Source organism: Phoxinus phoxinus (genome assembly GCF_949152265.1).
Source record: "Phoxinus phoxinus genome assembly, chromosome: 19".
In the NCBI taxonomy this organism is placed as follows: domain Eukaryota; kingdom Metazoa; phylum Chordata; class Actinopteri; order Cypriniformes; family Leuciscidae; genus Phoxinus; species Phoxinus phoxinus.
This window is the reverse complement of record NC_136894.1, coordinates 26795224-26812246: the sequence shown is the minus strand read 5'-3', so window position 1 is coordinate 26812246 and position 17023 is coordinate 26795224. Positions and strand designations below refer to the sequence as shown.

Below are 17023 nucleotides of genomic sequence, written 5' to 3'. Positions count from 1 at the left end.
GTACGTGCGTTTTCTAGCACTTTCAGGCTATGAACCTGAAGATGTTTCCTTAACCCTTGTGCATTGTTCAAATTCCCATCCTTTCGTTATGTTCGTGGCTGAAAACAGCCACTACTTTAAACTGCTGTAAAAATTGATCAGATAAATCTTTTTTTGCCATTTTTTTTGCATAAATCTATTAATCAACATCAGTCCTGTTCAAAACTACTAAATGTTTTTAAAAAAAATCAAGATTTTAACTCTTTAATTGCCAAATTCATAAATTATGTCACTGATTTGGGAGGGAAAAAAACACAAAATTACTTATTTTCAATATAAAATGTGATTGTGGACTGGATTTTTTTTTACCTTTTATCACAGTCTTGGACATGTCAAAGATTAGAAACAACATTGGTTTTGATGCATTGTTAGTTTTTGTGCAGCATCAGATTTTAACGTTTTCTCCCTCATTTACTGTTCGTGGCTGTTTTTGCCCCATTGACTTCCATTATAACCACATTTTTTGATTGCAAAGCCATGACACCATAAAATCATGCATTTTTGATTGTTGGTGGTTTTCCCTGTTGGGAAGAGGTAAAATTTGTAATTTTTACTGTTGATAACCAGGTGGCACCATTAACCCTTTAGGTAGGCCTGTGCAAAAAAAAGCTTAGTTTCTGGCTTTTACATGGAGTTATATGGAGTATAATAGCATAATAAAGTGTGTGTGTGTGTGTGTGTGTGTGTGTGTGAGACCTCACCTTGATGCGTCTGAGAAAATCAAAATATGCACCTCAGCTCTCAAAACTACATGGAGTAAACAAAAACAAAGTAAGTGTATTTATGCATCTGCCTTTTGATGGTGAGAAATGCAGACTAAACAAAAACTAAGCAAGTGTATTTAAACACTTGCATGCAAGCCTGCTGGTCATTTGATGGTGAGAAGAGCAGCAAGCAACATGAGAAAGGGCTTGACTTGTAGTGAAGTTTTAGAGATGATCATGCAGCCGGACCCGTCCAGCGAGCTGCAGGATGTATTGTCTTCTCCCTCTGACACCACAGAGTCAGGAGAGGCAGATCCTGATTTGGATGTGGCACCCTCATCATCCTCTCTAGCTTCCACTGAAGGCGAGGAGGATTCGGAGGATCCTGGGTCTGGGTGGATTGGGAGAAACGGCGAAGTGTGGTTTTCCACCAACCCGGAGACAACTCCCTTTCTTCAGCCTGCCAGAGGCGTGACTTCATGGCCGACGCGCTATGCCATCGCAAGGGTCCAGAACATTGATTCTGTGTTCAATCTGTTTTTTACGGGCGCCGCACAATGAGAAACTGGACCGGGGTGGACTCCACAGATCTCCGTGCCTACATGGGGCTACTGATTATGGCCGGTGTCTACAGGTCCAGAGAGGAGTCCACACGTTGCCTGTGGGATGATCGCAGTGGTCGTGCGATTTTTAGAGCCACCATGTCCCTCTCAAGATTCAAGAAATCAGCAGAGCTCTGCGTTTTGGAGGTTGGTCATGCTGACAATGAGGTCAATCATCTCGTCGGCCATGAAGTCACGCCTCTGGCAGGCTGAAGAAAGGGAGTTGTCTCCGCGTTGGTGGAAAACCACACTACGCCGTTTCTCCCAATCCACCCAGACCCAGGATCCTCCGAATCCTCCTCGCCTTCAGTGGAAGCTAGAGAGGATGATGAGGGTGCCACATCCAAATAATGGTCTGACTCTCCTGAGTCTGTGGTGTCAGAGGGAGAAGACAATACATCCTGCAGCTCGCTGGAGGGGTCAGGCTGCATACTCATCTCTAAAACTTCACTACAAGTCAAGCCCTTTCTCATGTTGCTTGCTGCTCTTCTCACCATCAAATGACCAGCAGGCTTGCATGCAAGTGTTTAAATACACTTGCTTAGTTTTTGTTTAGTCTGCATTTCTCACCATCAAAAGGCAGATGCATAAATACACCTTTTTTGTTTTTGTTTACTCCATGTAGTTCTGAGAGCTGAGTTGCATATTTTGATTTTCTCAGACGCATCAAGGTGAGGTCTCTCTCTCTCACACACACACACACACACACACACACACACACACACACACACACACACACACACACACACACACACACACACACACACACACACACACACACACACACACACACACACACACACACACACACACACACACACACACACACACACACACACACACACACACACACACACACACACACACACACACACACACACACACACACACACACACACACACACACACACACACACACACACACACACACACACACACACACACACACTTTGTTATGCTATTATACTCCATATAACTCCATGTAAAAGCCAGAAACTAAGCTTTTTTTTGCACAGGCCTACCTAAAGGGTTAATGGTGCCACCTGGTTATCAACAGTAAAAATTACAAATTTTACCTCTTCCCAACAGGGAAAACCACCAACAATCAAAAATGCATGATTTTATGGTGTCATGGCTTTGCAATCAAAAAATGTGGTTATAATGGAAGTCAATGGGGCAAAAACAGCCACGAACAGTAAATGAGGGAGAAAAAGTTTAAATCTGATGCTGCACAAAAACTAACAATGCATCAAAACCAATGTTGTTTCTAATCTTTGACATGTCCAAGACTGTGATAAAAGGTAAAAAAAAATCCAGTCCACAATCACATTTTATATTGAAAATAAGTAATTTTGTGTTTTTTCCCCTCCCAAATCAGTGACATAATTTATGAATTTGGCAATTAAAGAGTTAAAATCTTGATTTTTTTAAAAACATTTAGTAGTTTTGAACAGGACTGATGTTGATTAATAGATTTATGCAAAAAAAATGGCAAAAAAATATTTATCTGATCAATTTTTACAGCAGTTTAAAGTAGTGGCTGTTTTCAGCCACGAACATAACGAAAGGGTAGTGAATTTGCCCAGAGTGTACTGTTAAGTTTTTGAAAATTTTCAAAGCATTTTCCTAAAATATGTGTAAAAATAAGCTGTCACCAAAAATCATTCCATTTGCTGAAACACGGAAAAAGTTATGGCCAAAATAAGACTCAAAAATACCCCATAGTGGCTGAAAACAGCCCCAACAGCACATAAGGGTTAAAAATCTAAATGTATATAAAAAAAAATAAAAAAAAATGTTTTTATATTCTTTTGTATAAATTTCATTGGCTTTAAAACCACTTTTCTTTTATGCTGTTGTAACCAAGACTGTTACTAACCAAAATATTTGTTAATTAAAATATTTGTATTTGAAAGCTGAAATAAAATAAAGTACAAATTTACAAACAAACTTATTTTAGTAAGTTGCTATTTCTAATATTCTTTTAGTTTTAAGTTGACGCACTAAAATTAACTGGAAATAAACAAAATAGTAATAGTAATTAAATAGTAATATTTAAAAACATATATAATAAATTACAAAAGCACGAAATTACTAGCCTGGCCAGCCAGACTTACATCAAGATGTTTAGTCTGGACACTCTCCATAGACTAGGCTTACTCCGAGAGGCGGGATAAACGGCTGTCTCTCAAAATCCCTATGCACGCAATAGGATAGCGCTACAACCAATCAGAGCAACGAAGAAGGTGACGTTTTCCCACCAGCGGAGCTAATTGGTATATTAAACTTTTTCCGTATCCAGTCGGCAAAACTCCGAACACATCTTCCTTTTTTAAAAATGATTTAAGTGCCGTTTTTTGCTCTTTTCTTAAAGAGAAACTTAACTCCAAGTCCTCCAGAGTCGCGGCCAAAGCCGATTCGAAAGACTGCTGTTCGACAGCTGCTGCCGCCATTCTTTGTTTACAAGTGCCTATGCCAGCCGTCGCAACTCTGTCGTCATATGTTAAGCCCGCCCCGCATGCTCTATACACGACGTGATTGGCCTGACCCAATCTGGGTTTTTGCTGCTAGAATGTGTATTGAGAGTTGCTAGACTGGCCCTGGCTGCAAAATACATTTTGCTGCCGCTAGGGGCGTCTAGATTTCTAGGCTACGAAATTACTAAATTTAACCAGAAATTAAAATTAATTAAAACTAAAACTAAAATTATAGGCAAGATATTAAATAATGTATTTGTGTATAAATAATACTAAATATAACACTGATGGGAATTAAAAATATAATCAAATAATATCATAAACGTTACTAGATGAAGAAAAGTCTTGGCTATGTTTGTTCACATGTATACCTGTGGTTCCAGTACTGCAGTTTGAAGGCGTCAAACTCTGGTATATCCATATCCTCTGCCTCCCAGGTAGACTGATCATACGTTACATCCCTCCACTTGATAAGGTAGTGACAGTTATTCTTCTTATCCACGCTAAAAGGAATAAAACAACAGGTACGAAATGAGCCATGAAATTGACAGAAAGAGATTCAATACAGAGTTCTTGAGCTCATCTCACCTATGGTTCAGAACACGGTGAATCATCATCCACTCCATCTTGATGCCGAAGCGGTAGTACTTCTCCTCCATCCGAGCGTAGGTGGGGTCTTTCTTCTTTCTCTTGTCACTCTTGTCCTCATCTCCCTCAACACCGAAGTCTGTGGTCGGTGGCTCGTCCATGTCGTTCTTGCGCTGGTAGTTCCTGAACATCACCTGACAGTGCATCTCCAGCTAGAGAGAGATGTTGCGAGCCAAAGTTAGGATCAAGGAAACTACTTAAGTGTGAATTCAGCCTAAATCTGGATTCAAAATGACATTATAATAAGCCATTGTCTGGATTCACAGATAGATTAAACCCTTGGCTTTTGGCTTAAAGGGACACTTCACTCATTTGCATTAAGCTTTGTATTGTTAGAAACCCAGTCATATATTATAATGATCGTGGATTTTTCCTTTATTTTTCCCTGAGATGGGAGGAATAAGGATTTAGGAGTTTTACTTCCTGCTTATTATGACGTAAAAATTGTCATTTTGCGTCACAATAAGCAGGAAGTCACATTTCATTGAAAAGTGTAGAGACTAAAAACACTAGCTTCTTATTATTCCAGGGGGTGGGACCCACTCACCCTACAGGCCTATTACAGATCAGTGGGTGGGACTAAACTTACAGAAACTAAAATAAATATCCGCCATCTTGTTTGGAAGCTATGTAGCTAAGCTAACAAGCGCTTATGGAGTCAGATTTACGAGAATGGCTGGAGGAACAACTCATGATATGGAAGAAGAGGATTTTGAAAGTCTGTTGCTCGAAACAGATGTTCGTGGCTATCTGTACGAGCCGCAATATAGCGAAGAGCAGCTGAGGCTGATGGAGGAACAGGAGGCGCCGGCGACTTCTGCAGAGTGCAGCCGAGGCAGAAGACCTGCCTGTCGCGGACGAGAAGCCCGGACTGGCTCGAGCTGGGGCGGACTGGTGGGGCCTGTGCGCATACGGACACAGAGATAGAGTCCGTCTGCTGCAAAGAATTTCAACGATGCCAATTTCTCCTGGACGAAATCTCTGAATCAGACGAGGACACGGACGTTTGTGTTGTGAACCATCATAGTTCCGCACCGCATATGTTCTGACTGAACATCCCGGTACCATGCAATAATTCACCATTTCGAAATAAATACAAATGAGGAGTAATTCACTAATGAGTTCGCCAACTAGCTTTAATGTTTGTGTGAAATTAATTTCAAGCTCTGGTGGTTAGCTAGCTTTGTAGACGGAAGAGTGATTTCTCTGATAGACGGATACCTCATATGTGCCGTTCTAGATTAGTGGGAGTGGCTTGCGGAGCTTTGCAATGTGGTGCATTGTGGGAGTTGTTGTCTTTCATACAAACGCACCCTAAAGTTACTTTCTGTCTTTTTTCAGTCAAGAAGGCACCAAATTCGAAAATTATTTTACATTTCGACTACATATATGACCCACTTTCAATAAAGATTAATGTTCCCACGGGTGAAATGCTCCTTTAAGTTTGTGCTAAAGCCAAAAAGTCAAATAAATCATACATTATATATATATATATACACACACACACGTATATCATTTGCTCTGAAGTGTGAATTTCCTTCTTAAATTGTACATAAAACATACATTTATAATAGATGACCTATGATAAATTACAATATATTAATTCAAAATATTAAAAATCACACTGTCAAGCCATTTTTATGCACTTTTTAAGACCAAAATAAGAGCCAGTGATGTACCTGTAGCTCGGAAACCCAGGAGCAGTGCCAATAAGACATATTCTGCCATTTAACAAAGAACTCCCTCTCAGGGCGACCAGCCAATGGTGTGGGGTCAGGCGCATCCGCTGCGAGTTCAGTGGGCCGGGGCACAGGGGTCGGGGGAGGGGGTTCAGTCCAACGCCAGGTCAGAATCTTCTGCACCTTACCTTTCATAGTAGGACACTGAAGAGAAAGAAGAAAAAAAGAGGTATAAAATAATTCACCAGTAGTTATACAAGTAGGCTATTTGTATGTTATCTAAATGATTTAAAAATTCTGTAACACTTTACAATAAGTTTCATTAGTTCACATGAACAATACTTATTTAGCATTTATTAATCTTAGTTAATATTAATTTCAACATTTACTAATACATTATTATGATCAAAGGTTGTATTTGTTAACATTAGTTGAAGCACTGTGAACAAACAATGAACAGCTGGATTTTAAAGGGGGGGTAAAATACTTAGTTTCAGTCAATCTCATGTTAATCTTGAGTACCTATAGAGTAATAGTGCGTCCTTAATATCTCCAAAAAGTCTTTAGTTTCATCATATTTATAAAATAAAAATACAGCTTTCCGATTCTAACCGGAAAAAGCCGAGGTCCTTGATTCTGGGCGTGGGCGGAGCTATAGAGTCAAGCGGGAGCGCCCGGGAAGGTTTGCTTATTATCGATCGTGGTGCGGTATGCCATATTACTATATATATATAGTATTTGGTTTGCAAATCCAGCGACGACCTGGGTCTTGTTAATAAAACATTCGTCACTGAAATGACCAGAACACAAAACCGCACTTGCCACACTCCTTTGCTGTCCCGGAAATACAAACTGCATCCACTGTTCCAGTAACACTGGGTTCTTTGGGAAGCTGAACAAGGTAAACTTTCCCTCACATCCCAAAACACACTTTTTTGGAGACATTCTTGACATCAACCATTCCTATTTAGCGCTGCTGCTGATGATTTCCGGTAGTAGCGCGTCGATGCATAGATATTATATATTAGAGATATATGATGTCTATGCGTCGATGAGCGCGGTCTTTCTCTCCTCTGGTCGACGTGTGCGTGAACACGCTTTTCCGAGAGCAATGCTCATATAAGGAGTTCCACTCTGGTCTACGTCATTAGATCTACGATAGAAAAAAACCAGCCGAAACGTGTTGCAATCCGGAAGTATGATTTTCAGCACAGAAATTCTCTGTTATTCGTTCAAAATAACTTTTCAAACTTTGGCCATTATTAGCATGAGAATCCATCTCTTTAACACTGTAAACAACTCTGAATACATGAAACACCATTGTACCCCCCCCTTAAATTAAAGCTGCCGTCGGCAAGATTTTTTTTTATCATATTCACTGAAACCGAAGCTATGCTGTGATGTATGATGCGACATCAGAAACGAAGAAAAACAAAATAATGATTAATGTAACGCTTGACGTAAAGCAAGTCAAATTTGTAGTTTTCTTATGTCTCATTCGAACTACAGAAGCGCTACCCGATCTGGCAAACTTGCATAGTGCTGTTATAGCAGATAAAGGGCCGCAAAGCGAATCCAGAAGTGCCTTTCACCCTGTTACGACTTGATGAACCACTGATACGATTTTGGAAACATTATTTTAAGGTAAAAAATTTTCTTTAGTGTTGCTTTAATACATTAATGAACCTTATTGTAAAGTGACACCAAAAATTCTAACGTGGTTGACTCACAGTGCAGCGAGGGCAGATCCATTCTCCGTTGGGAATCTCGGGCAGGGGAGGGTTAAGGCAGTGAATGTGGTATGATGAGGGGCAGGAGTCACAGCACAGCAGCTCTCCGCCATCCTTACACACTCTGCAGAACTCCATGTGATGGTCGTCCTCTTCCGCCTCGCCTACCACCTCATTATCCTCCTCTCCGTCTGACCCGTCCTCACGAGCCTCCCACTGGATGCCCATCTTCTCCTAAAAGAAGAAGAGATGGTTTAATTTAGCAGAGTACAAGGTCACATCAGCGCCGATGCTCTCTGGACATCTTTTAGATTGAACTCATGTGGAGATTGAAAGTTGGTTCACTCACACAGTGTGGGCAGCTCCAGGTGCCCTCCGGTGCCTTCTCCATATCAGGGTCCAAGCAGACCATGTGATAGGCTCGTGGACAGGTGTCGCAGAGAATGATCTCTCCTCCCTGCTGACAGACCTCACAGTAATCCTGATGATCCGTCTCATAGCCATCACCATCATCATCTCCTAGCAGAGAAAGAGAGAGAATAGATGAACAACTGATTTTATGGCGCTATGATTTCCACAATGCGGAAATAAGGATCGGAATCGTGGAATCCGGTAATAAAAATGGAATTTACAGTATAATGTATAATGTCAGAGAATTTGGGATTATTAAATCAAAAGTAGGGGAGTTCACTTAATCAAAGCGTGATGCAAACTAGTGTCTGTGAATAATAAAAATGAATAAGACTGCCATTTAAATATCAAGTCAAGTGCGTGTCTCTGTGTGAAGTGGTGCAGTTTCACAGTTTAACCATTAAAATGGAATCCAGAAAAACTGAAACAAATAAAATGGAATTTAAAAAAACAAAAACATTTCACAGGGTCCCAAGATAGTAATGTCCCTTAAATGCATTTTTTATTTTTTTTTAGGGGAGGATCTCATGCTAATTTCACTTTGGGCTTTTCCATAATATATTCCTGATAGTTTTAAGATGTATAAGAGACATTGGTTCTCAAAAATATCAGGTCCCTTAAGTTGTTCTCAAAAGTTTCACAAGCACCGAGACAGAGAATAAGATCCTCACCCTTTTTCGTCTTCTTTTTGGGCTTCTTTTTTGCACTGCTGCGACTACTGCGGCTATTTGATCCATTCGAAACAGACACACTGTTCATACTGCCGTCATCAAAGTCACTATCCACGTCAACATCGTCCTCTTCACTCTAAAAAAAAGAGGTGGGTTTGAAATATAAAGAAATAGAAGCAGAGATAAATATACTGCGATTCTGTTCTTCAGTCCATAAATGAGCAGAAAATTACTTTTATGTCATTAGTGAGATTTACGTCTAAAATTGGAGCCAGGAAGAAAAAAAATAGTGTCATCGCTCATGGAAAAAGGTTAAAGGATGAATGCAAAGGCAAGCGGTCTTACAGATGAGCGTTTCCTCTTGCTGTTGAAGCCTCCGAGTTTGATTTTCAGAGGAGCAACCTTTTTGGTCTTCACCTTCTTCTCCTGAGGTTTGGGAGCAGGTTTGGACTTCTTACGTGCGTTGGGACCTGAAATGCGCAGGCATTAGCATAATTTTTCCTTTATGCAAGCAAAACATTAGCGGCTAAGAACTGATACATCACAAATAAACCCCGCTAGCATCTGGAAATCATCTGAAAAGCATTGTTTTATTAGAAGCGCTATAATACACACTGATATACACTACTATTCAAAGGTTTGGGGTCAGTAAGAATGTAAGGAAATAATTAGTTTGAATTTAATTAATTCAAGTGAATAAATGTGATAGAAATCTTTTGTTACTTTGTAGAAGTCTTTCCTATTTCAGGTAAATGCAGTTCTTCTGAACTTTTTATTCATTAAAAAACTCTTATCAGTTTCCACAAGTTTTCAACATTGATCATATTAGAATGATTTCTGGAGGATCAAGTGACTATAAAGAATGGAGACTTTTGATCCATGTTTGCTTCTGTGCCCCCATTTTGCAAGTGAAATGAGCATCAGCGGTTTGCTGTCGGATCGAATAAGTTTTAACTGCCCCATTCTTCAAGTTTCCCAGAAACCATTCAAATGTGATGATCACAATTTAAAAACAATCTACAGTGAAACAAGCTTAATAGCACATTGAACAATGCAAATATCAATGCAAATATTCCTCGACACCGCAAAAAACAACTGCTGAATGTTTATGATAATAACACTGCCCAGATGAAAATGCACAAATCAAATACACATCTCAGCTGGGAAAAACAGCTGTTGTAGTGAGAAGTCACTCACACGGTAGAAGAACAATCATAATTACACAAACAAACAAAAATAAAACAACCTTGCACTCACCCTTGCCCTCTTTTGTCTTGGCCTTGCGTATGGGAGCTACTGGCGTGGCTTCGACAATGACTTGGGGTGCAGGTGCAGCGACTGGAGCTTCGGTTTCAACAGACGCTGCGGCACTAGCGGCCGCCAGGGCCGTGGTGGCAGCAGCCGAGCCCCGCAGAGGATTGTTAGTGCTGAACTCACGCCACTTTGCTCCCAGAACCATCATCATTTTGGAAACAGCAATTTTGGGGTTCTTGGCAGCAATCAGAGGCCTGTGAAATTGCAGGGAGGGCAGTGTTGTTGGTGAAATTTGGGGGAAATCTCTTTATATACTGATGATTTTGCTGCCGTTATTTGTTGGTGTAAAGCCAACATCTAACAGTAAAGCTATTAACATCATGCAGTGCTTCGAACAGTTAAGCTGAGGTAACATTTCCCGCTGCTTAGCGAATTTTCGCAGGCCAAATCCAGTTGTTTCAATAGGAAATTGTGCGATCTGGAATTTCGAGTGAGGGTGAAAGATTTTGACAGATTTTGCATCGTGTTCAAGTTGGTCATGCAAATTCTTCACGTTGACCAACAGAAAGCTGCTTGGTTTGAAAGAGACTTGTGTGATCTGTGCTTCATTCATTGCTACATCAGTAATGGATGACGGACCTTTTTTGCCCTGCGAAATTTCAATAATGTGACCGTACCTTTAGCCAAGCAACTTTTTCCAGAGTAGATGCCATGTTAATTATGATTATGATGATCATATGTTGTAAGTCAGGAGATAACACTTCTAATTTATCAGCAAATAAAAAAGCAGCAGTTAAAGTCAGCATGAAACAAAAGTTGCGATTGTCTTTTCTTCCCTATTGTTACATATTTTTTCTGAATGAAACGACTTTTCGAACATGACAAAATGTAGGCCAGGACTTGATCCATTGGGAATTGATCATCACCATGGAAGCAAATTTGACAATTATTTTTTACTATTTTTGTTATAAATGATTTATCGGTGCAAATCACCCTTTTTATATATATATATATATATATACATTTAATCAAAATAATTTCCCCTGCCTCCTGCAGTGACATCTCTTCTCTGATGACACGTTAACTGGAGCAATGGCGGGACAACCTGTCACTCACATGTAGCCCACTCCAGTTGTAAAACAGTGTCTGATTGGTTCTCAATAGTAAACCACAACGATCCAACAATTCAAACAGTTCCCTCGTGGACAAAATTTAATTCTGCCTTAGATTGTTTTCTTGTTTGAAAAGCCGTTTCACTCGGATATACGTCACAAGAAAAGACTCTCGCAACTTCCATTTCATTCCGACTTAAAGATAAAGATTCATATACAATGATTAGTCTCCCATTGTTAATCTGGGTAATGCACTCATACCTGACGAACTGGCTGAAGGCTTTGTAGTTGGTCAGAGTTCTGTAGTCTTCCTCAGAGAAGACATGATCGATGTCCTCCATACCCCAGGTATCCAAAAGCTGAGAGGAACTTTTTGGCTCCTTAAAATCAGTTCAGAGCTTATGAGCGATTTGATTTATATGTACTTTATCATAGAGTTAATGTCAAATCTCATATGAACTCACAGAATCATCATCATCCTCGTCTTCCTCTTCCTCGGGTTCCCTCCGTTTGGAGGCTGCAGAGTTTCTGTCGGCACCAGAGCTGCTTCTTTTCTTCTCCTTTGTGGTGCTGGCTCTTTTCTTCTTTTTCTTGCCTGGTGTGTAGTCACTACCCTCGCTTTCTGAGCGGTCTTCGCCATCATCCAGTTCTGGCCCTTCCCCTGGCTCCGGAGAACTGATGCCGATTTCCTGGAGGACATAAAGGACGTTTTGATCACTTCTGTAGGCTGCTAAAATTATCAATAGTAGTTCATTTTCCAAAACAAGATTTTAGGCTACATTTAATACGATTGTACGATAAGGTTTGGGGCCAGTAAGGGGGGGAACATGTATTATGTTTTCTAAAGGATCATGTGACACTGAAGACTGGTGTAATTATGCAAAAAATTCAGCTTGAACATTTTAAAATATATTTAAATAGAAAACAGTTGTTTAAAATTATAATACTATTTCACAATATTGCCATATTTACTGTATTTCTGATAAAAATAAATGCAGCCTAGGTGAGAATAAGAGACGTCTTTCAAAAACATAAAAAAATCTTATCGAACCCAAACTTTTGAATGGTAGTGAAGGGAGAAATCACCATTTGTGAACGCGTTTTGTCTTTTAGTAAGGGGTTAACAGTAAATGTCAACAGAGAGCTTACATATCACTTATATAAAACTTGAATGATCGGGACCGGTATTAGCCAATAATGATAATAAGAAATCTGTAGTCGCATCGGCTGATCGTAAAAATCCTGCTCGGAGCATCCCTACCTCCCAGTTCTCAAACAAACAAAGGTACCATCCAAGTTGTGCATGACCTCGCTTTTACTTAACCACTTATGTTGCAAAAATCGTTTTGAGATCTTTACATTTAATAACTCAGCTTGTCTTACAAGATAAAGCCAATTACTTTATTTGGTGTTCAGTAGGTGTGTAACGATATTCAAACCCAACCGAAAAAACTCTCATGGCGTACCGAACGCGCCCCGCCCCACGCTGCCCCACCCCACCCAACCCTGGTCCATTGTTGAGGTTGACCTCACTTTACCTTATGTCACAAGACTAATTTTTCTTTCTTGACGTTTGATTAAATAGTAAATAGGGGTGTAACAGTTCACGTATTCTTTCTTCAGTTCTTTTTCATTCTTTCTACAAGACGAATACAGCGTTGTAGCCCAACCACCAAAAAATAAAATAAAAATAAATAAATAAATAAAAATCGCAATAAGCTCCACGTTTTGTTACTTTCAATAAGAAACAAAGTGTCATTTTTCAAATTATGTCCATTTTATCACGAAATTAAAACAATAAATGCTGTTTTGACGCTCTTTAATTTGGCGTGACAGATCACTATATAGGCGCCTCGGTTTAATCCCATGACTTCTTAAAGGTCCCGTTTTTCCTGTGTTTTTGAAGCTTTGATTGTGTTTACAGTGTGCAATATAACATGTGTTCATGTTTCGTGTGTAAAAAAACAACAACAGTATTTTTCACAAAATTTATGACTTATGATTTAATGACTTCCTTGTTCTATGAAGTCCCTCCTTCAGAAATACGTAACGAGTTCTGATTGTGCCAGCGTTCCTGTATTGTGATTCGACAGCAGCTTAGCGCACGTTGCCCGGAAAGGTCACGCCTCTTACCATAACGTGGAGATGCATGCGCTCAGTGTTATTGTAAACATGGCCAAACAAAGGTGATTTGACTCCGGGATGAAAATAACAGCGTCTCGAGGACATGGCGACAAACACACTCTACAAACGCAACGCTTCCTCTTCTCTGTAGGAGCGCAACAAGACCACACCCCCTTTTTGTGTATTCCTGTGGGCGGAGGTTAGTCAAAAAACTGTTCTAGTGACGTCATTAAAGCAGGATGTAGAGGGATGTAGTCCAAACCGGCCATTCCCTGTAGGCTTTGAAAGGGGACTTCTGTTAAATAAAATATCTCGCTTGGCATTGAACTTTATAATTTTACAGGTATTATTTATGCTATAACAGCAACATTATACACTAGCTAAAGTTTAAAAAATGGGATCACGAAGAACAGGACCTTTAAAATGCTATTATTAGTTTGCCATGAATTTAAGATTTTATTCATTTCAATGACTTTGAGATTTTATTCATTAAGCAGCAGCGCGCGAGTGAACGTAATCATCTCATCCTAATAAAAAAATAAACAAAAACGGCCTTATATGCAGTTTACATGTTTGCATACAATTTCTTATTTGAGTGTTGATTATTATATCTAAAAAATAAATAGCAACTGAGTTTAGGCTAATAGTTTGGGCTCTGTTGTTAACCTTTAATATTATAGTAATGTGCAAGTAAGGGCTCCCTATAGTTTACAGCAGAGATATTTTTTCATTCAATTATAACTGAATTTATTTAAAGACAGAGAGACAATATGTTCAGTAAACGGTTTAATAAAAATAAAAAAAGCAATTCATGTTTAGTTCTCCTTCCCGGCTGTACCGAACCAAACCGTACCGTGACGTCAAAATCGAGGTACGTACCGAACCGTCAGTGTACCGTTACACCCTAGTGTTCAGTATTTTATAAAATAAACAGACCACTTGACCAGTTAGACTAGAATCAGATTTTGCAGCACAAATTACATGTTGTTAAAGACTACATGGCTGTGTTCCTACAAAATCACTAACCCTTTAAAAAACAACAGGTGTAGTTATCATTAATGACGCAGTCGGATTGGGATTCGGTAGCTTTAAAAAAATGATGTTATGCATGTACCTTTGATATGAACAGTCATTAGGACATGACATCCTATTTGCGATGGCAGCTAAATTGCTCTGTTTCTCATTAAGACACTGTGGGGGAGGTTTCTAATCCATAACATAAGGAAAGTGAACACTGCATTCTCCAAGGATATTGCACACAAACACTCACAAAAAAGGCCATTACCTCTCTGCGGGAACGATTTCTCTTGCTGCCTTTGCTCTCACGGCTACTTTTTTTGGCTTTCTTCTTCTTTTTCACCTTTGGAGCATCATTCTCTGACAACTCCTCGTCCAGGTCATCCTCATCTGTGGAACAAACACACATCAAATCAATTTGTCATTTTTAATCAATTCTTCTTCTTCTTGTCTTTTCCAGTCCTATTGGATTAATGCTAATTTAAAAAATTTAATTAAAATGTAATTGAGATTTAATTGAGTGCAATATCTACTCAATATTTTGGACTGTAGTCTATTTAATCTGTATACTGGTATTCACTATATATATATATAAAAATAAAATAAAAACACAACGTTTGTCTTTTTCTCATTTTCAGGCCTGAAAATAATAAGAAGAAAAAAAGCATGATCTTGTGAACCCAGCTCCTCAGGCTCAGATTAATCCTCAATAGATCAGTCATAAATATTCACAAATATATTTTTGTCATTTGATCTGGGCTGGTTGAAAATCATCTGGGACACTATATCTTGAGACAGACTTGAGAAACATTTCAATAACACTGTGATACAGGAAGTTTTAAATGACCAATAAATCACTGATATAATGGAGCTGAACATTTTATCAGATACAATAGGTTCTTTTGGAAACAATTGCAAATACTAAATCTGAGGAAATTTAATTTTGTGTCACTTCTTACAGTTACACATGGCACTGATTGTATTCTTAGTCAAGTCCTTGACTAAGTGTTCCCATTGACGACAGTAATAAGATCTTAAGTGACTTGCCTCATATTTCATTATGAAAGACAATAATAACGTTACTTGCTTTTCTCCAGACACCACAGTAACGTTATATGATAAACATGAGTGGTAAATGAGTGGTAATATGAGTGGTAAAATTAATAGTACATTGTGTCTTATATGGTTAGTAAGGCACATAAAAAAATACATGGCGTATTTTGCTCCATTCAAACACTGAATACCCGGGCAAAGCCCCCCTTCAAGCATTTCCCTGAAAAACTAGCGTCACATCCGATTCCTGCACACACTGATGTGCAAAATCAAAATATCAAACTGAAAACCGATATTTATGGTTGTTTCACAAGCAAAAAATACATTTTTTTTAGATTAAACCGTACAGGCCGACAGCGCGCGAACAGCGAGAGCGCGAGGACGCTGAAAATCCTCACGCGTCAATCTCGCACGCGACTGTTAACGTTACCGGTAGGCCGCGAAACACCGATGCCGGTACAACAACAACATAATACATCAAATGTTACTATAAGCCCACCACTACTTCTCAATAAGCACACAAAGATGTTCAAATCAACGTAATATGCCATGTTTGACTAATATGAGGGCATATTATTTGAGTGTGAAGGCTAAAATAACAGGTAAGTCGACGGCTAGCCGCGTAAAAACCAGGCAACACAAAGCACTGACTAAAAAAAATGAAACGGGGTGATAAAATGCAAATGTATCCAAATACATAGAGTGATTTACTCGTTAAAATGACATTAATAGTTTAATGTTTTATAAGAAATGAAATATCTAGCATCAGCCCCGCTTGTTGTTACGTTAGCCGACTAACGTTAGCCACTGGATCATCGAATAAATGAAGTTTCGCAGCAATAAACTCCAACTGAGAACATAAAATACGTCACAAATAATCCGTTAAAACATTAAGTGTATCTACTTTTCATCCACATAAGCGATAAGAATCACCAACACCGACCAAACTAGAGTTGACCCGCATCAGTAGCTAAACGTAAATATTTTACCTTGCATCATAGCCCGAGGTTCAAAATCGTCTCTATCGTCTTCACTGCCGGACATATTGTTGATAACACCAGATAGAGAGGATTGCGAACCCTTGTGTGTCGATTTTCGCCTCCTCTGGTGCCTTCCTGAAGCCGGGGGAGGCAGAAAATAAAAGAACAATACAAACGGAAGTTAATACTCACGGTAGCATGCTGATCGTAGTGGTCACTACATGCCAAAAAAAAAAATCCAGAAAAGCATGCAAATATATGTGATAATGTTGGACAAAAACCCTTTTGGTTTTATGCAAGTGAATAAAAGCGTCAATAAACTTTTAAAATACGCGGTTAAAACAAGTTATGGACATTTAATAGGCAAATGGGGCATGATGTGAGTGAGGCATTAGCTAAGCAGGCTAGGGATGCTAACCTGCAAAGTCTTCATAACTTTTAAGGTTCCTTTAATTTTACATGCGTTAAAATATGTCATAAATAGAATGATTTATAAAAACCCATTATTAGAATTAATGTAAT

At 39.1% G+C, this 17023-nt stretch overlaps 1 protein-coding gene and 1 long non-coding RNA gene across 3 annotated transcripts in view; both read right to left on the bottom strand.

Annotated features, from left to right (window-relative positions):
- Positions 1-17023, bottom strand: part of LOC306986670 — a 392716-nt gene that overhangs the window by 129637 nt on the left and 246056 nt on the right. The window lies entirely within an intron of this gene.
- chd4a (chromodomain helicase DNA binding protein 4a) overlaps positions 1-17023 on the bottom strand; it is a 31065-nt gene that overhangs the window by 13766 nt on the left and 276 nt on the right. For both annotated transcript variants that reach the window (XM_079590909.1, XM_079590910.1), the window contains exons 2-13: positions 16511-16636; positions 14737-14858; positions 11792-12016; positions 11589-11707; positions 10219-10469; positions 9307-9431; positions 8962-9097; positions 8229-8398; positions 7880-8113; positions 6150-6353; positions 4411-4622; positions 4194-4325 (exon numbers count right to left, since the gene is read on the bottom strand). In XM_079590909.1, coding sequence (XP_079447035.1) covers positions 4194-4325; positions 4411-4622; positions 6150-6353; positions 7880-8113; positions 8229-8398; positions 8962-9097; positions 9307-9431; positions 10219-10469; positions 11589-11707; positions 11792-12016; positions 14737-14858; positions 16511-16565 — 1985 coding nt within the window. In that variant the 5' untranslated portion in view covers positions 16566-16636. The remainder of the gene's footprint in view (positions 1-4193; positions 4326-4410; positions 4623-6149; positions 6354-7879; positions 8114-8228; positions 8399-8961; positions 9098-9306; positions 9432-10218; positions 10470-11588; positions 11708-11791; positions 12017-14736; positions 14859-16510; positions 16637-17023) is intronic.